The sequence below is a fragment of the Glycine soja genome, chromosome 18, assembly GCF_004193775.1.
Source record: "Glycine soja cultivar W05 chromosome 18, ASM419377v2, whole genome shotgun sequence".
Classification (NCBI taxonomy): domain Eukaryota; kingdom Viridiplantae; phylum Streptophyta; class Magnoliopsida; order Fabales; family Fabaceae; genus Glycine; species Glycine soja.
Window position 1 is genome coordinate 7,529,792 of NC_041019.1, and position 26,493 is coordinate 7,556,284.

General features: G+C 31.2%; 1 protein-coding gene across 1 annotated transcript; it reads right to left on the bottom strand.

Moving 5' to 3' along the window:
- Window positions 1-18,320: 18,320 nt before the first annotated feature.
- LOC114396200 lies at window positions 18,321-24,155 on the bottom strand. The gene is made up of 8 exons (XM_028358108.1): window positions 24,071-24,155; window positions 23,477-23,959; window positions 23,046-23,195; window positions 22,541-22,759; window positions 21,789-21,944; window positions 21,069-21,209; window positions 20,354-20,697; window positions 18,321-19,094 (listed from the first exon to the last, which is right to left on the bottom strand). The coding sequence occupies exons 1-8, from the start codon at window positions 24,138-24,140 to the stop codon at window positions 18,483-18,485; spliced, it is 2,175 nt and encodes a 724-aa protein (XP_028213909.1). The 5' UTR covers window positions 24,141-24,155; the 3' UTR covers window positions 18,321-18,482.
- Between the last annotated feature and the right edge of the window lie 2,338 nt (window positions 24,156-26,493).

A 26,493-nucleotide genomic window follows, 5' to 3' on the forward strand; every position in this document is an offset into this window, starting at 1 on the left:
AAAGTAGAAAAGTTGAACATCATATAAGTAAGGAGAAAACTCATAAACCTAAACCTTAAGGTTTTGGATTAAAGTATGATATCAAATTCTCTTATGTAATGGCTCGTGATCTACTGGTGTGGTTCTGGAAAGTGGAAACTCACCAAGGATGGAGCTAGGTGCATAAGGTGAAGTTGGAGATGAACTCATTCTGATATCATAATCGTGTACCTGAAACCATTTGATATGACACATCATTTGCGAGGCAGCTACAGATATCATCCAACCCTTATCACTTAGTGTTGCTGCCATGTGTAACAGAGTGCACTCTTCCTCATCCACACCTAATGTTAGGTTGTCAAACACTAATTTTTTGTTCTTCTGCTCATACCGATTTTTTAATTCCTCAACAACAAAGGGTTGCCTGTTCTCGACTGCTACATGCAACACGTTTTACTTCTGCAAGTTAGTTTCATGTATGGCACTTGGTATTTTAGATATAATCTCATTCACCATTTCAACTATGCCGTTTCTCGCTGCAACCAAAATCCCTGTCTCCTCTCTGTCAATGTTTACTGCAAGTTGCATTTTGATGAGATTTTCCATCAAAGGTCAATTATATGAAGGATGGTATATTACTGGTCCAAGTGAACATTTACTTGATATCCTTAAACAAGATCTCTGATTCAAGTTTTGTTGATAAAAAATATAATTGAAAGAAGAGATACTATTAAAGATTATCGTCAGATCTTTCGACAGAAATCATTCATTAAGAAAAGTAAAACCAATAGATATTACATAATAATATCATGATTTTAAAAAATTTAACAAGCACGTATAAAAGAATTAATAATATTAAAAGAGTCAAGGAGAAAAAAATCAAATGTTTTCAGTTGCACAAAGAAGTTATAAAAAATTAAGTTAATAAATGACATAAGTTAAATTTAAATTACGAGAGAAGATATTGTTTCATTATAGGAAAATTCATTTTGACATTTACGATGGTTGGTCTTAGAATGTTATTGTTTCAAAACCAATTTCTGAGGAATAGAATTTATTAGTGAGTTTGATTAGACAAAAAATATGTAATTTTTATATGAATGATATTTATGTTTTTTTATATCAAAATATGCTTGTTTTTTTTTAATTTGAAAGTATAAAATATTATATTTTTTAAATTATGATATAATCTATTCATGTTATACTAATTCATATCCATGTATATGACATGGGTAATCATATTAAGATAAATTTATAGGGATGATTAAACATTTTTTTTAACAATCATTGATTGTTTGATGTTTAGAGACTCATAAATATTCAAATTTAACTTTAATATATATAACTTTATATGAATGATGTTCCAATTCCTTTTTATATCAAAATATCTTTCATTTTTTTAGTTTGAAAGTATATATTTTTTACACTATTATATATTTAATATATATTATACTAATTCATATTTATATTCACCTATAACAAGTATTTATAATAAGGCAAATCTATTTGGGTAATTATTTTTAATAATTAATTTTTTATGTAAAATAATCTCAAATATTTATATTTAAATTTATTTTTATATCAAAACAATCTTACTTTTTTAATTTGGTAGTATAAAAAAATTATATTTTTTAAACTAATATATTCTATTTATATCACACAAACATATATTTATATATGTGCGTTGCATGAGTAATCATATTAGGAGTAATCCTTATTTTATATATTATATTAATTGATGAAAAAAGTATCTAAGAATAACTATAAGATAAGTATATTAATACATTATTTTTAATGATTTAAAATTTTATATGTACTCATAAAAAATGTAGCAACTTTAAATACATATCAGATTTATTTAATATGATTTTGCTTTTAGACATAAATTTAAAATTTAATTATGGCTAAAAAAGTAAAAATTATATATTCTTTAGCATAAATTTATGTTAATAAAAATAAATTAAATCTAAATAAAGCACTCAAATATTTTATTTATCAGGTGTATAGTTAAAAAAATTAGTTTCAATTACGGGAGAAGTTATATATATACATTTTGTCTCTTTAATTTTTTTTATATAAATACTTGTTAAGAATATATACAATCATATACTGAAATTGTTTACGTAAGTACCTTTCTTGTAAGCAGAAATGAAATCTGGTTGAACACTTCCATATAATTGTGGTGGATCTCCACCTTCTGTATATGATTCATAAGGGTTTTTCCATAAATTTACTCAAGAGTTGACCACTCCATTTGTGTTTTTGCTTCATCTTTGTAATGTTTTCAACCCCTTAACAATTAAATGAACAACACATAAGAAAAATGAAGAACACGTGCATGGAACAATAATCGTGGTTGCCAAACCATAGTTTTGTGAAAAAATAGAAATCAAAGATAGTATCAAAAAATTTATAATAATTCATGTTCAATCAATTAAATTACATCTTCTTAACAAAACATATTTTGAATCATATAACAAAGGGAAGCAAACATTGAAAAAAAAAAAAAACTACAGTCATATGGGTATAAATTTTGTTTAACAAAATTTAATTAAACTATTATACAATTAGACATATACTGTTAAATAAAAAAATCTACATTGATGTATATATATATATGTAATTGGAATTCATCTTACCGTCACTTCATTCTATTGATTAATATGATGCAATAAGATAAATATGATGCAATAATATAGTGAATTTTTATTTTTGATAAATTGTAAAAAAAATTAACAATACATATAAATTAAATACTTAAAATACATACACCCCATAAGAAGAATCCATCGACATCACATCATTCTATTTACTAATATCATTTAGCAGTAGGATAAACTCATATTTGATTACTAAGTAAATTTTCTTGGTAGTGCATATATATATAAGAATTAAGCCTTTAAAACTACTATTATGTACATCATATTTAACAATTAATGTGATATACGAATATTTATATCAATTTTTTATGTAGACAGAATTATTTAATAGTATGATACATTAATATACTCAGTGTAGATATAAATTTTAACCATTAATTTATTTTGTCAAATGAAATTTATTCCAATTGGAACAAATTAACCATAACGACCAACATATAACATTCTTTTTTCACCGTATAATAAATCAAGTAATCGACGTAGAGGAGAGACATAGTCACATACGTACATACATGCTCCCGAAAGGTCAAGACTCAAGAGTATATATGTATGCAATCTTCATAAACTGATGGCATGTGGCATAATTTTCTGGAACCTTACTACTAGAATCTTCTGGCATTTTCTCTGGATCTTTTTCTTCCATTCTATTTCCTGATGCAGTAAATATTGGGCCCAAAGGCAGTTTGTTTTCATCCCATAAACAAATAACAATATTTCAAATAGGTTTCTTATATAGACTTAACCATCAAAATTATATCTATGGTGAATATCAAATACTATATAAAAAACATAAAGTTAGTTAATGCCTATGAATATGGAATGAGAATGTATATCCTAGAACGTTAAAATCCTTACAAAATTATAAAGTTGGATTATGAGGTTTTCACTTTCAAAATGAAATTTATATAGTTTTTTTTTTAGGTTTAATATGATTTTGGCTTGAAAATATAATTGTATCTTACTTTTGATCCCAAAATTTTTAGCTTGAATTTTATCATTGTAATTTTTTTTAATTTGGTCCTTGTTATTGTAATATATTCAATATTTTTTTTATTATTGTCCTTATAATATTATTTTTATCCTTATCAAATATTTTTTAAAGAAATTAATTCAAAATAAATAAAATGTTATAGGACTAAAACAAAAAATAGAAATATTAAAAAGACATAGTTGTTACTAAAATAAATAAGTAATGCACATCCCCACTTATACGTGTATTTCATAGGCTCACTTTAAAGAATTTGTGTCCTGAAATTAAAGTGCTAAAATTGAAAAATAATTGGATCTATTATATCAAGCCTTTTCATAACAATTTTTATTAGAAATAAATTTTGCAATATTTGACTTAGTAACACGGAAAGATTGAACCGGATACTTAAAAAATAGTTCAAAAAATGAAATAAATATTATTGGGATAATTGATTTCTATGATTTTCATAAATAGATAAAATAGTATTTCCATTTATTTATCAAAAATAGAGTATTCTTTAAAATTAAAATGAATTTTCCTTGATATCAATATTGGATTATTTACACATAGGAATGAAAAAAATAATACAAAACCAACAATTATGCAATATTTATTTCATGTAACACATTGGACTATTTAGCTATTATGTTCACAGAAGCATAACTGTAAATGGACCACAACAGTTGGATCTTTCTTTTTTTTCACGCCAATTTCTATATATACTTATTTTTTCCAAATTTTTTTTCATTTCTTTATTTTTTATCATCACATTTCCTATCATATTTTTCACTATACATTTTTGTTTTGTTTTTTAATACCATTTTCCTTTATGTTGTCATTCACTCGAAAATGGAATATACATTTAATATATGTTTGACAAGTATTTTTAGCTAACATATTAACTATAAGTACAATAAAAATAATTTAATTAATTAAATATAAAAATAAAAGAAATAAACATATGCAAATTGAGTATTATTCTATTAGATTAAAATTGTAAATTTTTTAAGATAAAAATACTAAAGTCACAAAAAAAAAAACAATTATCAATCAATTATTAAAGAAAAAATAAAATAAAAATTTAGCCTAATCATTTTAAACTTCATTCTTTTTGTATGTTTATGAGTATAGTATTGAATTTTTCTATTCCAATAATTAATAATGTGAGTTAATATTATAAGTATATTAGTTATTTATGATTAGTGAGAGTTTTATCTCATGTGATCAAATTACGTGAGTCAGCTACATAACTAAATTAGATGATATGAACTTAAATGAACATGTGTCAGTGTTAACTCGTTAAGGGATAATGAGAACCCTATTAGGTTAGCACGCTATAAGGTTATGATCCTCAATATATCCATTAGTTAAGGCTTTTTAATTTTTTTTTATCTCTATAATTTTATTTTTCTATTATAATCATTCTTTTTAAGTTTTAAACTTTTCTTGTTTAATCTTTATCGTTAAAATTTGTTGCAAAATTATTAACATTGTTAACATATGATGACATTATTATGTATTATGTAAGTAAAAGATAATATCTTGATAACATCATAATGTATCACGCCAATAAAAAAGGGTCACATTATTAATGTTACGTTTACAATAATACCACATCATTGGTTCAGCATCATCTTTATAATAGAAAGGCTAAAATAAATAAAAAATGCTTGACTACAAAAATACATAAATAAAAAATGTAAAAGAAAAATACACAAAATAAAATAGAAAGTGACATATTTACCCAAACAAAAAAAGTGTTAAATATAATGTATAATTTTTATTTAAAATTGATATAAAATAAAAAATTTCAATAACAAGAAAAAATCATTATTTTAAAGTCACACATTTTGATGAAAATCCCTTTATATGGATCACAAATTCAATATCTCTTTTCGAAATTAAAAAATTGAGAACACAAAAGGTGAAGAAAATAAAAAGCGAAAAAACAAGAAATGCAATGCAACGCTACAACCATAGCGAGGTTAATAAGTTAAGGAAAATTTGTCATAAAAAAATGTTTGTTTATATATAAAAATCTAAAGATTTGACAAAAGAACAAGGAAGAGCAATGCTCACTCATTTGGCACAAAGGTAATTCAAATTCATCCAAAGCTCCCTACAATGAGTTTTTGAGTCTTAATTTACGGAAAAAAAAAAAACCCTCTCCAATAACCGGAGATTTCCAATTAATGGAACTAACTAGGCACCTGGCCCAATAGCTACCGACATGCTAACTAACAAGATAATCAGAAGGCCTAATGAAAAAACAATTAAACCAACACAATTACACAAACAAAAATGAAAGCATTAAAGGCACCCCACATTTAGTATTCCAAAATTATACTAAAAATACACATGTTCCTATATAATCTACTTTTGACTCCAACATAGATGGCCCCAAACCTCAACCTCAATGCTACAAGAGACACAATTCACATCGGTTAAAAATGATGTTTTACATGGACTGCTTAACCAATGTAGATGCAAGCGATGTAAAAAGTTTTATTTTCACCATTGATGGTTCTCTTTGGAACCCGTGTAGTTTCTTGAATTTAAATCAACATATCCACTACAATTAAACAATAAATTCAAATTCCAAGAAGAAAAAGAAGAGAAGAAAAAGTGATAGATGGAATCTTCGATGAGGGAAAATTGCCATGATGGAGTTTTTGACGTTGTGGGTTTGGTTGCACGCGGGCTAGTGTATCTACGGCTACATTTGCATATTTGAGGCACAATGGTGGTGGCCAATTTAAGGTGATCTGGTGGCGAAAGATATGAGGTGTGGTGGCGGCAGAGGATCTGAAGCACGACAAATCCTTGGTGTTGGTGATGAACTTACATGATTTAAAATTTAAGGTGTATAAATAAGGAAGAGGGAAAAAGAGGGGGCAGAAGAATGTATGTAATATAGGACATTTCTTACCATTGATATTTTACGTCATCTTTTAATATCATGTAATCACTTGATTGAAACATTTTCTTCTCCCTTTACTACCAGACCAATTTTATATCTCCTGGTTGAAACATCTTTGAACTCTAGCATAAGTAAAAGAGTTCTAATGAAAAATAAAAGAAGATATTTTGAGAGAGAAAATCTTTGGAAAGAAGAAGTAAAAATTATCATTGGCCATTGAACTTTGTGTTGCAATCAGGTGTATGCAGGCTTAGATGGTTAGTTATGACAATTGTGAACAACTGTCAATAACTAACCCACTAAATAACCCCTAACTAACAACTTGTTGCTCGCGGGACCACCATGATAAGAGATTAGGACCAAAGTAGATAGTTGAACCAGAAGTAGATCATCTATCTTCAATATGAAAAGCCTAACCTACATTACAGAGGGATCTAAGAGGATATGGTTTCCCCAAAACAACATGTTTAAGATGAAGACCATGCAACACTATACCTTTCAAGTATCTTAGGATTCTTTTCACTGCAATCCAATGAGAATATAAAGGATTGGCAAACTTTATTGACTGAGTAGCTTATCCCAGGCTTACTACAAACCTATATAAAGTAGGATCAGAAAATAGATTTGAGCCCATTTCAGTTTGCAACTAGAAGCCATAGGAGAAGAAATAGGTTTAGCCTCTGCCATATTTGTTTTCTGTAGCAAATCTCTAATATGTTTTCTGCGAGTGAGGATTAATGACTTGTTAGGAAGAGTCTTAACTTCAATTCCCAAAAAGTAGTCAAGTTGACGAAGTTGTTTAATAGAAAATTTAGAATTAAGCTAAGATGTCAGGTGTTGAATCATCTAAGCGAAACTTCCAATAAGGATGATATCATCCACATAAACTAAAAGATAGACAATGTGAGATGCAGTCTTGTAAACAAAAAGAAAGGAATCACACATACTAGTCACAGAACCAAACTGAATTATAATATATTGTAGCCTTTTAAACCATTGTCTTGGTGCTTTGTTCGAGCCCATACAAAGTTTTATTCGGTTTACAAACCAAAGATGGATTTGATTGCTAAAAACTAGAAGGTTGAGATAAGTAGACAGTCTTAGAAAACAAACCATTATGAAAGGCATTATTTACATCTAGCTAAGCAACAATCCGCTGATTTGTGACTGCTAGAGTTAAAATAAGCCTAATAGTAATAGGCTTCACAAATTGAGAAAATGTTTCTGAAAAATCAAAGCCTTGAACTTGATTAAAACCTTTGGCAATTAGTCACGCCTTAAGCTTATTGATAGAGCCATCTGTATTTTCCCATGACCCTAAAAATCCATTTACAACCAATAGCTTTTTGGTTTGATGGAAGAGGAACTAAATCCTAAGTGTGATTTTTCATCAAAGCCTCATATTCTAATTGCATGGCCAAAGACCAATTTGGATCAGTCAAGGCCTATTTCACACTCTTTTCTTCACAATGAGTTAAAAGAAACGAAGGATTTATTTTTTGTATGTGAATACCAGATTTAGATCTAGTTTGCATAGGGTGAGTATTGGTTTATCTAGGTGGATGTTAGAAAATTGACAAGTGCACCAATTCATTCAAGTAGTAATTAAAATGGTAAGAGCGAGTATCGTATCCACAGGGAATGCCTTATACTTCAATGATGCATATTCAGTTTGTAAATAATTTTTAGTTGAAGTAAAGTGAAATGAAACAACTCATTCATGTCATCAAGTAAATTGTAACAATTTTTCTCAGCTTAAGAACAAATGCTAGAAATAAACACTGAGTTGTGAGATGAAACAAATACCGTGGTGAGTATGTTTGAGAGTTTTCTACTGAACTTTCTCTTGATGTGATTAATAAAGTTTTTCTCTATTTAACATTATCCTAATGTTCTTTGCACCGTCAAATTTACTCTAACTGCAATCCCTCACATGAAAGAGCCTAATCCTCTTGGTTTCATTCTTGATTCCTCAACAAATTCAGTCTAAGTGAGGCGCATAACGCATAAGATGCAAATTCTACTAGATTACTTCACACTATTCCTAGAAATGAAGGCTTCTAGCTATTCTACCAAGTTCTAAGGACTAAAAGCATTTCCCAATACTTAAATCCTAACAAAGCATATGAATGGATGATCAAGCCACAAATATGAAAAATAACCACAGATAGAAGCAGAGAACACTAGCAAATAATATTAAATAGATAGTTAGAGTTTTTACATCAAGAGTGCTCAGTGGAAAAACTCCGCAACAATGAAGTATTTAGCCCTCAATTAGCATGGAGAGCTCATTACAAGGCTAAAAACAATATAGAAATGGAATGGTGAAGTGAATATATGAAGAAAGCAACTTCATTTTCTTCCCTCAGCCTTGATGCTCTGTTTTCTTCTCACCCACGCTGCATGCATCATTTGGCTTTCCCCTCTCTTCCAGCTTTAAAGACTTTTGGGCTTCTCAGATTACAAATGTGCGCTCAGCAAGCATGTCTCGCTGAGAAGAGTTAGTGACTAAGCGCTTAGCGGATGTGGACGCGCTAAGCGCGAGAAGCGACAAAGGCTTCACTGGGCGGGCTGGCTACGCGCTTAGCATGCTACTCTCTGACTTTAAATTCTCTAGGGTTCTTCTCTCGTTGGGCGAGCTGGCTTCCTCGCTAAGCGGGTTAGCCTTGCTTAGCTAATCTAGCTTGCTAAGCCAACTCTTCAGCAACACGTCCAAATCTTTCTTTCTTAAACCTGAAAATCCAAGTAATAACAATATAAATCATCAAAATGAAGCCTCCACTGTGTAAAACTCACACAAAATCAGTTATTTACAAATCTCATGTAAAAAAAACATAAAATTAGAGGCATATTGCTACTTTTCATTTACTTTTTGATGCATTTTGTACTTCTTGAATAACAATTATCAGTGTAGGAGAAGAAGTGTTTGGAGATGAGGACTTTGTTGCATTAGTGTTTGATGATAAAGTAACAGAAAGAGAGGATATGACCAAATTATCAGCCACTAGTGAAGTTGTATGCTCAGTATTAGAAGATTGGATAGAAACAATAACAGTTTCTGGGTGATCAAGTATACCATTAGTTACTGTCTAAACATGAACAATATCGGTGTCTAACTGAAGAGAAACAATAGCAGATTCTGATTGATTAGACTGAGTAATAGTGGCTATGATTAGGATGGATGGAAATTGAAAAGTGGCGAAGGATGAAGATGGTTTATTAAGAGAATAAGAAGACTCAAATAAAATATCATAGAAAAATTTAGATTCATTAAACAAAACATCTTTAGAGGAAAAAATCCTACTAGAAGGGGAAATACATTTGTATCCCTTATGAGAAATAGAATAACCCAAGAAAAGACACTCACAAGACCTAAAGTCCGATTTGTGATTATTATAGGGTTTGAGTAAGGGAAAACAAGAACAACAAATGTTTTTAGAAAATTGTAATAAGGGAATTGTTTGAAAAAAATATGGAAAGGTATTGAAAAATTCAAAGAAATTATGGGAAGTTTGTTTATAAGGTAAACAACATGATAAATGTTGAACTATTGGCAAATGCACTAATTTGTCCCAAGTAGTAAAGTTAAAACGGAAGTCCGAGTGTTGAGTTTACATGGACTTTGTTGGTACTTAAGTAGAAGAATATATAATTTTCAAGTAATAAATAAATTAGTTTAAAAGGTTTTGAAAATAATAGTAAAATAAATTGGCATAAAATTAATTTAAATTAAACAAGAAAAAAACAAACATAAAGGTAATTTAATTAATTAAAACAGAAAAGATGAGAAGATGCAATATTATTGCAGAAGTTAATTCGGAAGATGAGAATGTTGGGGGTTTAGCCTACCAAAGCTACTCTTGATGTAATGTTAATAATTTTTTCTATTTATGTTTATTCTAATTTTCACCTCCATCTACTCATATACTCTAACCATGATCCCTCAAGTGAAAGAGTCTAATTTATCTATTTTCTCTCTCAAATCTCTTTAAGACGTAAAACACTTAAATTACATTAAGAATAGAGATGTATAACAAGTTAAATAAAATCAACCTATCCCTAGTGATGAATTATTTAGATACCCTTTCTTAGTTCTATTAGAGAATAACCATTTTCAATGCTACCCCTAAAACTTACCATGTAAATGGGTGATCAAACCATAAACAATGAAATTAAGCACATAAAAGGATAATGAAAAAGTAATATTCATAAATAGATAGGAAGAGTAATTACATCAAGAGCAGTTGGCTGCTACGCTCCCAACAAAAAAGGATTTAGCCTTTCATTGTCATAGGAGACTTTATAATTGTAAAAGGATAATGTTTAGTAAAGAGGGTAATTGAGAAAAGGAATGAAGGAAAGGAATAACTCCTGATGATTACTTCTCCTGCTTCTGGCCTTTGCCTTTTGTAAGAAATTGTATTCTCTTAAAATTTTTGTGTTTTTTCTTTCTTTCTTCTCTATCCTTCTTTTATAGGTTCAATTAAGCTTGATTTTCACACAACCTTCGCGCTAAGTGCGATTGTTGCACTTAGCGAGTATGGCGGTATTCTCGTGCTTAACATGTGACTTGCGCTAAGCGTGCCTTCACGTTCCAGACTTCTTCATACTTTTTGGCGCTAAGCGTGCTTTGCCTACTAAGCGACTTCTTCGCATTGAGCGAGCAGCTTCAAATCTTCAATTTTGCTTCTTTGGGCTTTACTTTGTTTTTCTGTGCCAATTACTCACCAAGCACTATGAATTCACAAGCTTTTAACATTTTTTGCCCAAAAACTTAAATGATATTAAAATTCCAATTGTTCACACAAAAAGAAAGAAATAAGAGAAAAATTAACAATTCCTACATAATTTAATCCCAAAATATGTTCATACATAACAGTTATCAATAAAAGCAAAATCCCAAAATTTTAGAGGCAAAGAAGCATGATGTAATAAGGTGAGACCAAGTTCTACAACATGTCGATGTTTTCTTTCAACAAAACCATTTTGATGATGGGTATGAGGACAAATGAGTATATGATTAAAATTATGCACTCTCAGCTAAAAATGGTGCCAATGGATGAAATTCCCATCCCCAATCAGTTTGAAGATTTTTAATTTTGGTGTTGAACTGCAATTCTTCCATGGCTTTAAATTTCTTAAACATAGTGAAAGTTTCAACTTTTCTTTTAAGTAGATAAATCCAAGTAAATCTAGAGAAAAAACATCAACAAAAATAATATAATATAGAAAGCCATTAGTAGAAGTGACATGGGATGGTCCCCAAAGATCACTGTAGACCAATTACAAAGGAAAAAAGTAAACAGAAGCGGAGGAAGAAGAAGGAAGTCTGTGGGATTTTCTAGTAGCATAAGCACAACAAAAGCTAATCGAATTTTTATTAATAATGGGTATATTACAATGTTGTCACACAAGTTGTAAAACATGATGATTTGGATGACCAAGTTTGTCATGCCAAAGACTACTAGACATATTACATGGATCTAAAGTGAAATCTGCATTCTTATTACATGAATTTACAAAGGAATTGACAATTGGACAAACAATAGAAAGCAACACCAGTTGAAAGGTTGAAACTAAATGTGAGGAAAATTGTAAAGGCCATCAAAACCAGCATTGCCTTGAAGTAAGACTTCATTGATAACCTGAGATTTCACAATACAATAATTAGAATGAAATTTAAGGTAACAACATTGTTTGTGGTAAATTTGTTTACTGAAATAAGATTTTTAGTATTTTAGGCACATGCTATAGATGATTAATAGATAAAGAGACAGAGGAATTATATGAGAATTAAAATAGGAAGAACCTGAGGAGTGAATTTGTAGACCTTGACCATTGCCTATGAAGATTTTATTAGGACCTTCAAAATGATGGAGTTGCAGGATGTTTTGTAATACTCCAGTAACAAGAAATGAAGCACCAGAATCTAGAATCCAATTAGTTGAATTGGGTTGAGGTGGAGCATTTTTCAGCATATCACTAGGATTGGAATGATGATTGTTACTGACAAACTTGTAACTTTTGTTAGTCCAAACATTAACAAGTCTAGAATAACCCGAAGTTTGACCAGAATTGTTACTATTCTATGAATAATTGTTGTTGTAATTATTATGAGATTGAGTGGAGGTAGCCTAAGAGTAATTTGGACTTAGAGGATCATGAAGTACCAAAGTCAAATTTGGTTGATAGTACTGATCAAAGGGATAGTGACAAACAGAAGTAGTGTGACAAAATTTTAGACACACCTGACACTAGAAGTTAGCGAAACGACCACCACCACCACCGCCACCGCCACCTCCACAGTGGCTAGCACCACCATCACCATGGCTAGATCCACCATAGAAAGCAAAGAAAATTTTTGGATTTGCTTTGTTTGGCATGGTATAGCCATCAGAGCTAATCGCTGAGGATTTGCGGTGTGCTTGCAAATAGTTAATGGAAGGCGAATCAGATAGTGTCTGTTTGGTCAATTTATTCAGACGCACTTCATGGGCAAGAAGAAGAGCTTCGACTTGCTCAATCAGGAAAGGTTTAAACTTACTCTCAATAATCACAATGATGGAATGATAATCCAACGAAAGGCCTTCAAGAATGGAGTCAATGTGTTCCTAAAGCATAATCGAACTTCCGACAGAGGTAAGAACATATAAAATGCTTTAATTTGCGGCAAGAACTCATGCATTGATTTTTTGCCAAGATTCATAGCTTGTAATAGAGTTTACAGTTGATGTGTTGTAGCGCGTGTTTGTTTGTGGAAATAGTCATGAATACACTCCCAAACCTCATAGGAGTGGGCGCATCCTAACACACGCGATAGGATCAATGCTGAAAGTGTCAATTGGAGCCATGTAAGCAGCACCTGATCCTGTTGTTCCCATGCTTCATACGCAGGGTTCTCTATTCTAGCTGTAGAAAAAATAAAACTAGAAGAAAGAAACAGATTTGGAAGAGAAAGAGCATTGTGCTCAACATTTCTCACTATTCCATTATATCGAATATAGAAGGAAAACCATCTTATATAAAGCTTGATGAGTTTATAACAGAAACCTAACTATAACAGAAAAACACTAACCAAATAACTATAATAGAAAAACCAACTAACTAACAGAAACTAACAGAAAACAGAAAATACAAAGTTCAACATCCCCCCTCAAGCTGGAATGTGAATGTCAAGCATTCCTAGCTTGGAATGATTATGATTGAATGGACCAGCATGTAATGGCTTAGTGAGAATGTCTGTCGATTGCTCATGATAGGAAATGAGAAGAAGGTGAATCAAACCAGATTGAACCAAGTCTCGAACCACATGAAAATCGATTTCAATATGTTTGGTTCGTTCTGGAAAATAGGATTTGCAGCTATGTGCAAGGTAGCTTGATTGTCACAATATAGAACAACTGGTTTGGGATGGTCAATATGAAGATCCTTTAGCAGGAACATCAATCATTGTGCTTCACAAGATGCTTGGGCAACGGCTCGACATTCAGCTTCTGAAGACGATCTGAACACAACTGATTGCTTCTTACTCTTCCAAGAAATTAGGGAGGTTCCTAAGAAGAAACATATACCTGAGATGGACTTTCGAATGTCAAGACAAGCTCCCCAATCCGAGTCACTGAATCTTGTTAAAGAAGTGGAAGCTGAAGAAGAAAAAAACAAGCCTCTGCCAGCAGTGCCTTTGAGATATCTTAGAACATGGTGGGAAACTTGCATGTGAATGTTTGTGGAAGATTGCAAATACTGGCTTAATTTGCCAACAGCATAGCAGATATCGGGCCTTGTGTGAGTAAGATACAAGAGGCACCCTATAAGCCTCCTGCAAACAGTGGAAACAGAAAGAAGAACACTAGAAGCTTTGTGTAATTTAAGGTAGGATCCATAGGTAAGGAGCAAGGTTTGGCAGTAAGCAAACCAATGTCTTAAAGAAGATCAAGACAGTATTTTCTTTGATGCAAGACAATACCTGAGGTGGATCGAGCTACTTCAAAACCAAGGAAGTACTTGAGTATTCCAAGATCCTTAATACTAAATTTGGCATCTAGGGACTGATTGAGTTGCTGGATTTCAGCAAGATCAGTGCCAGTAAGCACCAAATCATCAACATAAATAAGCACAATAGTGAGGCTAGTAGGAGACCTTTTAGTGAAAAGAGAATAATCTACCTTGGATTGTTGGAAACCTGAATCAAGTAAGGTGGCAGTAAGCTGCCTGTTGGCCTGTTTTAAACCATACAAAGATCTTTGCAGCTTGCAAACTAGAGCTGGATTAGCAACTATCAGGCCTGGTGGTACCTTTATATAGACCTCCTCATGTAAATCATAATGTAAAAAGGTAGTGTTAACATCAAGTTGATGAAGATGCCAACCCTGAGAAGTAGCTAGGGATAATACAAGTCTAACTGTGGTCATTTTTACAATTGGACTAAAGGTTTCAGTGTAGTCCAAACCAGCAGTTTGGGTAAATCCCTTGGCTACTAATCTAGCCTTGTGCTTGCCAATGGATCCGTCAACTTTGAACTTGTTTTTGAAAACCCACTTACAACCAATTAGCTTTTTATCAGGAGGTAAATGAGTAAGCTGCATGTTAGTCTTAATAAGAGATGATAACTCAGATTGAATAGCTTGTTTCCAACTTTCATGACATATAGCTTCCTCAAAACTAGTAGGTTCAGATTATGAAGATACATTAAGTGTGAAATGCGTGTGATTGTGTGAAAGTCCATGGTAAGAGATGTAGTTGGAAATGGGATACCTGATGTTGGAAGAGATTGGAGGAGCTAAAGGTAAGAAGGAGGGTGTTTCTGTCTTTGGGATCTATGGGGAAAAGGTGGATTTTGTGTATCAATTGGAAGGCTAGCTGGTTGCTGGTGTGACTCAGTAGGTGAACTTGATAGTTGGGATGAGGGAGGTTGTAAGAGAACAGGCTAATCAAACAAGAAATTATATGAAGAGGAAGGAGAAATAGGTGTAGTATGTTGGGGTGAATTAGTAGATGGAGAATTATGCAAGTAAGGAAAAGTATTTTCATAGAAAATAACATCTCTAGAAACAATAAGTTCTCTTGTTGTAAGATCAAAGAGTAAATGACCTTTGACACCTGTTCAAATACCTAAATATACACATTTTCTTGCTCTGACATCAAACTTTTTTCTGTTAGCCTTGAGTGTTGAGGCATAGCATAAACAACCAAAAACTTTGAAGGTAGAAACAGATGGAATGCATTTGAACAAAATTTCATGTGGGGATTTTTGATGTATAAATTTAGTTGGCAATTTGTTTATTATATGAATAGCCTGTGAAATAGCTTGTGTCCAAAAGAAAATAAGTAAATGAGCATGGAAAAGTAAAGCTCTAGCCACAACAAGAAGATGTTGATGTTTTCTTTCCACAATCCCATTTTGTTGGGGTGTCTCCACACAAGAGGTCTGATGGAGAATACCTTTGGAAGCATAGAAATTTATCAGTAATAGTAAGAAAATATTTGTGCCCAAGTAATGAAGGATGAGCATAATGACCCCAGATATCCATGTGCAGCAAATCAAAACATTGAGAAGAAACAATAATGCTAACTTCTGATTTAAGTTTTAGAAAAATGATCCATGTATATCTACTTTTATCATCAACAATAGTAAGAAAATATTTGTGCCCAAGTAATGAAGGATGAGCATAAGGACCCCAGATATCCATGTGCAGCAAATCAAAACATTGAGATGAAACAGTAATGCTATCAGGAAAAGGTAGCCTCTTTTGTTTGGAAAAATGATCCATGTATATCTACTTTTATCATCAACAATAGTAAGAAAATATTTGTGCCCAAGTAATGAAGGATGAGCATAATGACCCCAGATATCCATGTGCAGCAAATCAAAACATTGAGAAGAAACAATAATGCTAACTTCTGATTTAAGTTTTAGAAAAATGATCCATGTATATCTACTTTTATCATCAACAATAGTAAGAAAATATTTGTGCCCAAGTAATGAAGGATGAGCATAAGGAACCCAGATATCCATGTGCAGCAAATCAAAACATTGAGATGAAACAGTAATGCTATCAGGAAAAGGTAGCCTCTTTTGTTTGGCAAAATGACAAGTTTCACAAGGTTTATTGGAGTTTGGACAGTCAATGGAGGAATACAATTTGGTCATTTTGACAAGTTTAATAATAGGAATAAGATCACAAGCACAAACAACAGCACATGTGCAGGAGGGAATATGGCGAAAATTATCTAATTCTTGGATTAAACCTTTCAATTTTGTAAAGTAAGAAGTGATAGTAGCATCACCTTGTTTAAGCAGATACAACTCTTCTTGTAAGTCACTAATGCGAAACACATCACCTTGATAATAGCATTTCTTGAGAGTATTCCAAATATCCGAAGCGTTCTCCATCCACGTAATGGTTTGCAGAATTTCTGGATCAAGCGAATGATGAAGCCATGAAACCACCAAGGTATTACAATGATCCCAAATAGTGAAATTAGGATCATTAAGAGCAGGACGAGGCAAAGAACCATCAACAAACTGGACCTTCTTCTTGGTTTTCAGGGCAAGGAGCATAGCACGCGACCATGAGTGATAATTGGCACCATTGAGAACCTAAGCAACAATAGCAACACCAGGATTCTCATTGGGATGAGTATAATAGGGATTCCATCAGATTGGCAAAGGCTACGTTATTGATAGCAACATTATCAGCCATGAATAAACGAGGAGGATGCTGGAAGAATTTGATTCAAAAGGAAGGAATTGCAACAATAACAATGGTTACAAGGAGGAACCAAGAGCACAGTGAAAGAAATATCAACTGATACCATGTAGAAAAAATAAAACTAGAAGAAAGAAACAGATTTGGAAGAAAAAGAGCATTATGCTCAGCATTTGTCATTATTTCATTATATCAAATACAGAAGGAAAACCAGCTTATATAGAGCTTGATGAGTTTATAACAGAAAACTAACTATAACAGAAAAACACTAACCAACTAACTATAACAGAAAAACACTAACCAACTAACTATAACAGAAAAACCAACTAACAAATAGAAACTAACAAAAAATAGAAAATACAGAGTTCAACACTAGCTTCACGATCTTCTTCAAAGAGAAAGCATTGAGGAATCTTTGGTTTGACAACGAAATGTTGAAGATGATGTGATTTGATGACTAGCTCAACTTTTTGACTTCCTAACAAAAAAGTCAAATCATCAAGCTTATGTGTAATCAAATGAGGAAAGGAAGGAGTAAGAAACCTGTTGCTTTGTGTCACCGTTGACGACCTTTCCAAGCTCTGAATATCATAAAAGAGTTCTAACAGAACATAATAGAAGATATTTTAAGAGAGAAAATCTTTAGAAAAAAGTAAAAATTATCATTGGCCACCAGACTTTGTATTATAATCAGGTATATATAGACTTAGATAGTTAGTTATGATAGTTGTAAATAGCTGTCAATAACTAACTTATTGACTCTAACTTATTGACTACCTCCTAACTAACACACTTAGCTGAGATGCAGTTCAATACTGCAGCTCTCTGTACAATATACTAATAATGAGAAACTTGATAAAGGATATGACATATGCACATTGAAGTCCGGAGAGATAGTTACTTTTTTTCTCTTAACCTACAATACATGTTCTACTCTTCAAATATTGTGATTCGTGTTGTGTTTATCTATGCTATTACTTTCCACAAAAACCCTTCGTTTACAATTTTTATGGTGGCTAAGTGTAAATTAATGATGAAGAACCGAAGAAAATAAACAATGAAACATAAACATGCATAAATAGTCTATGAATTTAACAGTTGACATAAGTCATCATGATCATATAAAGTCTCTTAAATTAATAACCACAATCCAACACCATATAATGCTCCAAATATAGGTATACAAAATTCGTTATTATTATTACTTGAACAAACCACATGAAACATATAAAAAAGAAGCACCCCTATATATCGTTCTCGTTATCACTTGCCTGTGGCACTTTAGTTGCAATGGCCCTCACAAGATCAATAAATAATGGAAATTGTGCTATTGCGTAGAGACCCACGGGCAAGCAAGTGACTGCATAAATAACGATTAAGACTTGCTTGTATTTTTCATCAACAATGAAGAAATGGGCGGAGCAGAAAGTAGCAAACAACGCAGCAGTCGATATGAAAAGAGAGCTTAAGCCCAAAAGCACTTTCAGTGGCAAACTTCTTCGAAAATCTTTGAGTTCTTTTCGAGAAGTGAGTATAGAGAGGAACAATACGAGAGCGGTGACGGAGAAGCTTAGGCCAACTAATGAACACATTGCAAATGACTCGAATGCGTTATTGGTTTCTAACAGAGGTTCACCAGTGTCACTGTCAAAACTACCAGGGACACTGGTGGATGTGGCAAAGGAAACACCAGCAAGCAAAACTGCCACAACTGAGCAAGATTCTGATGTGCCCTTGAGCCATTCATTAGCATCTTTGACGAGGCAATTATGTGATTCTTTAAAGATTTGCCTTGCCGTTTTCCCGTCTTTATTGGTTCTAACAGTGAAATGCTCCGGCACTAGGTCTTTTATATACTGCTCCATGATAGGACGAAACAGAAGATATAATTAGGAGAGAAAATATTGTGAGACATTTACAAAATAAAAATTGTTATTGTTATAAGATATACTAAATGCTAATTCAAACGTAAAACATGAGTATAGTAATAAAATTTCAGAAGAGATCATCATCTCAATTCCCACATGTTAAATGAAAAATAAAAAAATCATAAATTAAATTTAGCTTATGCATAAATTAAAATTCCACCTTTGGATAAGATAATTTGAGAGAGTTTCTATAGGTTTACTTTTTTTATATATATAAGTTAATTTTAACTTAGAAAAAAATTCTTATTTTCTTTTATTATAAGTGCTTATAAAAAAAATTATTTAAACAAGTTCCATGTCAAATTAATTAATCATGTCACTAGCTAGTGTGTACGTATACATGATAATGAAAACAAATAAGTGAACGATAAATAGAGACAAGCAAATTAAATGCCACTAACAAAGTTATATTGAGATCTTAAGTATATGAAAAGATCGGAGGAACTAGAACAAAAACTATATTTAACTTTAGACATGCATAGGTCCACAATTATGTACCACAGAAACACCAGCAACACAATTTAATACGGTTTTTTTGGTACATTTCTAATTCCATGTAAGACATGACGAATACAAAGAAAGACTCACCACATTTAATAAAGTTCTAATTAAGTAAATTTCTCCAAATAATAAATTTATTGGCAGCGACACTACCTAATAAGGTGTTAAGAAAGAACGAGCAAAAGTAAGACACAATTTCTTGGACATGTTTAGTGTTATTCTCTAATTAAAATAGAGACTTATCTCAGTAACATATATTATTTGCTCCCTTCCAAAATAAGTGACATTTTAACACTTATTTTTTTCATATTAAGTGATTTTTAAGTTTTCAACGAAGCCTTAAATATTTTCTCTTCCAATTTCACCATAAAAAAAATCAACATGAGGTAGTTTTTTAGCATTGTGTATATCAACTTTTTAGCAACCAAAAAGGATAATTTACTGAAATTGTTTCACTCCTTAGGAATTTTAAAAAATTAAATGTCACTTATTTTGAAATAAAGGAAGTAAGATTTAATGTGAACCTTCATTACACAAATTACTGAAGTAAAACTTCCATCCTAGCGCCAAAAGCACTCAAGGAATTGTATGCATGCATCTATACTATGTCCAAGAAAAATATGTCAAACAATATTGTGTTGTTACTTATTATTTACTGTTTACATACGGATATCATAAACGTATACCTGAAACCATTTGATATGCCACATCATTTGCAAGGCAAGGCCAGATATCATCCAACCCTTATTAGGTAGTGTTGCTGCCAAGTGTAACACAGTGTTCTCTTGGTCATCCACACCTAATTTTAGGTTGTAAAAGATTAACTCTTTTTTCTCCTGTTCAAACCAATTTTTTAATGCCTCAACAATAAGGGTTTGCCTGTTCTCCACTGCTACAAGCAACACGTTTTTCTTTTCTGAGTTAGTTTCATGTATGGCACTTGGTATTTTAGATATAATCTCATTCACCATTTCAACTATGCCATTTCTTGCAGCAACCAAAATCACTGTCTCCTTGCTGTCAACACTTACTGCAAGTTACATTTTGAGAATTTCCATCAATTAAAGGTGATTTATACAAAAGGGATGTCGGATTCTCTTTCAACTATAAATATATTGAGAGACTACAAGTCAATTTGATTAAACTTTTGCCGATCAAAATTTTTTTTTAATAAACTTTTAACAAGCCCCTATAGGAGAATAATATAAAAAAAAAATTGAGGAGGCAAAAGAAAATCTATTTTAAAAAATTCCAAAAATTGACGCTGTAGAACATAATTTAAATTTAAATGATGAGAAAAGTTTAATTCATTTTTTGTCTTTAACTCTTTTTTTATTATTATTTTCTTCTGTTATAAATACTTGTTACACACACAATCATACACTGAAATTGTTTAGGTACCTTTTCTGTAATCTGTTTGAACACCCTCGTTCAATGGTGGTGGACCTCCCGTATATGACAGATAGGGTTTTTCCATAAATGCCCTCAAGAGTTGAGCACTCCATATGTGCTTTTGCTTCATCTTCCCAATGTCTCCAACCCCTTAAATGAAGAACAGATGCATGAAACAATAATCATCATTGTTAAACCCTAAATTTGCGGAAGACAAAATTTGGAATCATGTAACAAAAGGAAACAAACACTGGAAAGAAATCCTATGTTCTAAGGGTAAAACTTTAGCCATTAAGTTTGTGCACGTGGGTACAACTTTTTTTAATTAAAAATTAAACTGTTATATACCATAGGCGTTATGCACTAAAATTGGAATTTAATTGTAAAACCAATTAGTGTTAAGAAAATTTTATAGGCATCCAATAAAAATTGATCTTATCGTCCAATTATCCTATGTATGTTATCATGGTGTAGCAGTAGGATGAATTTTTATTAGATAACTGTGCAAAAATATTAACAATGCATATCAATTAAACCAAAGTTAAAACTACTATTACGATACATCATACACTAACAATTAATATGGGGTATATATATATATATATATATATATATATATATATATCAATTGGAACAACCATATCGACCAACATTTTTTCCGTGGAGATATAACATTTTTTTCATTGTGCAATAGATTAATGAACTTTGAGGAGAGACATGTGCACATACCTGGTCCTGTAATGCCAATAATATTTATGTATGCAAGCTTCAAAAACTGAAGACAAGTTACATAATTTTGTGGAACAACCTCATGATCACTACTTGAATCTTCTCGCATTTGATGTTCCTCTGGATCTTCTTGTTTTCTCTTTTTTCTTAATAATGCTGTAATTATCGGGCCCAAAGGTAGTTTGTTTTCATCACAATAAACAAACGATATTTCAAATAGATTTTTCTTATAAAGGCTTAACTATTGAATTAACTCTATGGTACTATAAAAAAAAACAAAATTACATTTAGTTCTTGTGAATATGGAATGCCAAAGTATGTAAATGCAACTTCTTACACATGTCATGTCATTTGGATTATTTGGATTAGAAGATTGTTCAAGAGTACAATGAATTACAATGACAATTGATCTGCTTAAGATCAAAGAACTCAGAGTTTCATGAAAGAATTAAGCATATAAAAGGAAGATATGGTTTCATTAGAGAATACACATTGTTATGAAAGAAGTGGAATTGTGTTATGTGAAGACCCAAGAGCCAATTAACACAGTTTCTAAGTCAAATAAGGACAAAAATAAATACCAAGTAAAATAAGAGCCAAATAAGGACAAAAATAAGAGCCAAGTAACATTTTTGCTTTTCCATTTCTATCTTGGTATAAGTTTTTGGAATAGAAATGGAAAAGCAAAAATTAGAGCCAAATAAGGACAAAAATAAATACCAAGATAGCATATGATGATGTAATTCACATACCAAATCCTATAATATCGATGAGAAATATGGGCACGAGAACAAAAAGTCGAAATGCACAATAGAGCCGACGACATGTGTCGTAGTTCTCTGGTAACTGTTTCTTCTTTTTTGTTTTCCTTGATGCGAATCTTATTCCAAAATGTTTGTTGTGTTCTGCAGGTTCATCTTTCATGTACGATTCCTTTGCTTTTTCAACGTCTAGAGATTCTGCAGATACACCTTCAGGAACAAAATAATATAAACTAGATAACCAATAACTGCAATTTAATTTGCACAGTAAATTCAAAGGGCAGGTGGTAATTAATTAATGTAGGAGTTGGCACAAATTTGACAAATAAAAAAGGAAATAAAACAGAGACAAAAAAAAAGTATGAAGTGGACAACAATTCATCCCAAAATGGCACATATCATAATTAAATAGTTCCTTCACAATTCAGTCACAGATAACCAATTGTGTTACCTCAATAAATAAAAAATGTGTAGTGCAAGAACTTGGTAGACATACAATGGTACAAGAGTGCCTCCCACCACTTGAGATTGATTCCACTTTTGAAGGCCGAGGGCCTACTGGCAAGGATTTTGAGAGGACTGAATCCCTCCTTATTATGAGTGTTGAAAAGTTTAGGATACTTATGCATTATTATTAGTGCCAAATCTGTATAGCAAAACATACACACACACACACAAAAAAAAAAAACTCATCTATCATTCCAAGATAAACAGCAACGAGAATGATAAATATACCATAAACAAATTAAGAGGAGCATAAGAAGTAAAACCAACAAAATTGTGTGATTTTCAATAATTTTTTTGTCAATAATAAAGAATGTGTTAAAAAAATATATTAGAGAGTACATTACTACTTTACTAGCTTTTTTCTTCTTGTATTTATTTAGCAATAGATAAAGTGCAAGGCAAGGAAATTTAAAAGCTTACCAAAAAACTCTCTCCGAATGGCTACATGAAGGATGCTATCCCCATTCCTCCGAATAAGAACTGAATAGTTTTCATCATCGGGCATGAGGGAACTAAGGTACATAAAAGCTTGTTTTTGCCATGAGAGTGCAGCCTGAAACAATGGAGTCTCACCCTCCTCGTTATGAATGGTAATCAAATACTTCCTTTCATAATTTGGCCCTATGATGCACTCACATATATGCTTGAGTCCCCTTGATGCTGCAAGGTGCAAAGGAGTGTCACCTTTCTCATCTTTCAATTCCAAAGCCTCCACCATGTTGTGGTTTATCATTGATTCCACAAGACGATTAACAACAACTTCGTTGCCTTCACTCACTGCCACGTGGAGTGCAGTGCCTCTGCTTGCGTTGATCATTATCTTGCAAAGCATACCCTTATTCTCACACATATGAATAACATCATCCCAATTTCCTTGCACTACTGACCCGTGAAAATCTTCACCTTTAAAGTATTTTGAATTATAATTAAGGAAAAATTAATTTTCGTATTATTAGTAAATAGAAATATTACCAATTAATTAAGAGATTAAAAATGATGCAATGGAAAAAGTACCTTCAGCTGCACTTATAGCTAGAACATCATCCCTATTTCCTTCCACTACTATCCCTCGAAAGTTGTCCATACTCGTGTATTCTTCCCTTTCTTCACGTTTAAAGTATTTTGAATTAGAATTTAGGAAAAAGTAATTTCAGTATTATTTTAATGAATAGAAATATTACTAAGAGAAAAATGATAAAATGGGAGATTTTATTTGAAGGAAAAACATCATTTTAACTAATAGTAACAATTTTTAAAGAAGATTTAAATATGTTTCCTCAAATTTAAATTGATTTTTTAGTTTCTTAATTTTAAATATTTTTTAGTCCCTCTTACCACAAATTATGCATCCAATGTGTCAAAAATCAGTCAAGATATACTTAAAAGACTATTTTTTTTAAAATTGAGAGACTAAATTAAAAAATTTAAATATAAAAGAAAAAAACAAAAATAACCCAAATATAAGAGATAAAAAATATATTTAAACCTTTTAAAAATTACTTATTTGAGAACTTAATTAAATAATAGTTTTACTTGCTTTTAGGGGCAGAAAAAAGGGTTACCTACCCGACTCAATGTGGGCCAATATGATATAGGTTGTGGACTATAGCTAGACGGGTCCAATCAATTTAGGCTTCTAAAATGAAGCTCAAGTCCTATCAAAGCCATAGTTAAGGTTTTTCAATTTTTTGGTGAGTTTTTGTGTGCTAATCCTACATTTGTCAATGATCAAATCGAGCTAAAAAGGCACGCATTTAATTTGTGCTCAAAATTTCAATAACAAACCCTATATTTTGTTGGATGGGTTTAAGTAAATCCAATATATTTTGTCACATCTACTCGCTTTAGGTTAAGGTCGGGATTAAATGGATTATGTTCACATTTTCATTCTTGGACTTAAGCCTAATGAATCAAGTCCTTGCCCAACACACACTTGGCCACTTAGGAGAACTCACACACATTGTCATCCCACCACAAAACCAAACACATTATACCTAAAATCATGTTAACTAATTGATATTTCACTAAGATTTTATATAATTCAACATAAATCCAAACGCGCACTAAAATGTGCTAGCTAAGTTTGTTTTTAATTTTCATTTGAAATTTTTGTACAAGAACCAAGAAATACAATAAATTTTCTTGTTTTTCATAATATAGTTATCAAGTTTTTTATTTTACCCTTTTTCATTCATACACTACAATAAATGTTAGTTATTTTTCATTTTCACTTTCATATAAATGTGTAAATTAATTAATTAAAAGCTAAGAAGGAAGTAAGGGTATAATTGAGGGGAAAATATTATTGTTATCTTCAACTTTAAAAAATACACTGCTTTCAATTCTATATAATTACTTAATTCATCAAAACCAATAAAAGAGATTATATCAATTAACATGTCATAAATTTTAATTTTATTTCAAGACTTCTCATTACAATAATGATTAAGGAATGGATTATTTTTCAAAAGATATTTTTTCAAGTAATGAGTATGTCTTCTTTTGTTGTCAACTGAATAGATGAATTTACTTTCATGGAAAAATGAATATAATCATTAATAGGTCTTACAATTAATTAAAAATAAAAAATTAACAATAAAATAATTTTATGTGTCTTACTATTAAGATAAAAATATATATTTCTTATATATAGGACAGGAGATAGTAATAGATAAATAAGAAGAATAAATTTTCAAAAATCTAACACTTATAAAGGAATCAATCGAGGTAGTATTTGAACACGTTACGTACACAAAAAAACACAGTCAATTTACTAAAATAAATATGAAAGTTATAAATAACAGTTTCTCAGTGATTACAAAACCACGTTCTTATAACCAAATTGATCACATGTTGTAAAATGCTTACGTACGATTATTATGCTGACTCTAACAACTGCACACACACAGCTATATGTAATAAAGGATGAATGCTATTGCTGACATTTGGCCTCAGAATGTTTTTTTCTCTCATTAGGGAAGAATCGCGTATTAGGAAAAAACTCACATTGATAAGAGATTGATAGTATGAAGATAAAATATATAAAGTAGGGATAACTTTTATTCTATAAATTAATTTTTAAGATTGGATTAGATCCTCAAATTCACATTTTATAAATAGCATCAAAGTATTTTAAACTTAAATCAATTCTAAAAATTAACTCATGAGATGATGGATTAGTTTGGATTTTTCCAATATCACTGTCGGAGCTGGTCGAAATTATAATTCAGAAAGATAATACATATATATAGAACAGACAGATTATTTAATTAGCATATATTAACTATATAATATGTATGCTCATACATAACATTTGTGCAAACTCTTTGTTTATTGGTTTGGTTTTGATAGTGGAGTGCAAGAATATAGTCTAGAAAAATTGAAATTACCTTTTGTAATGGACTGTTGATCATGTTTTACCTCTTCAGTCATTTTCA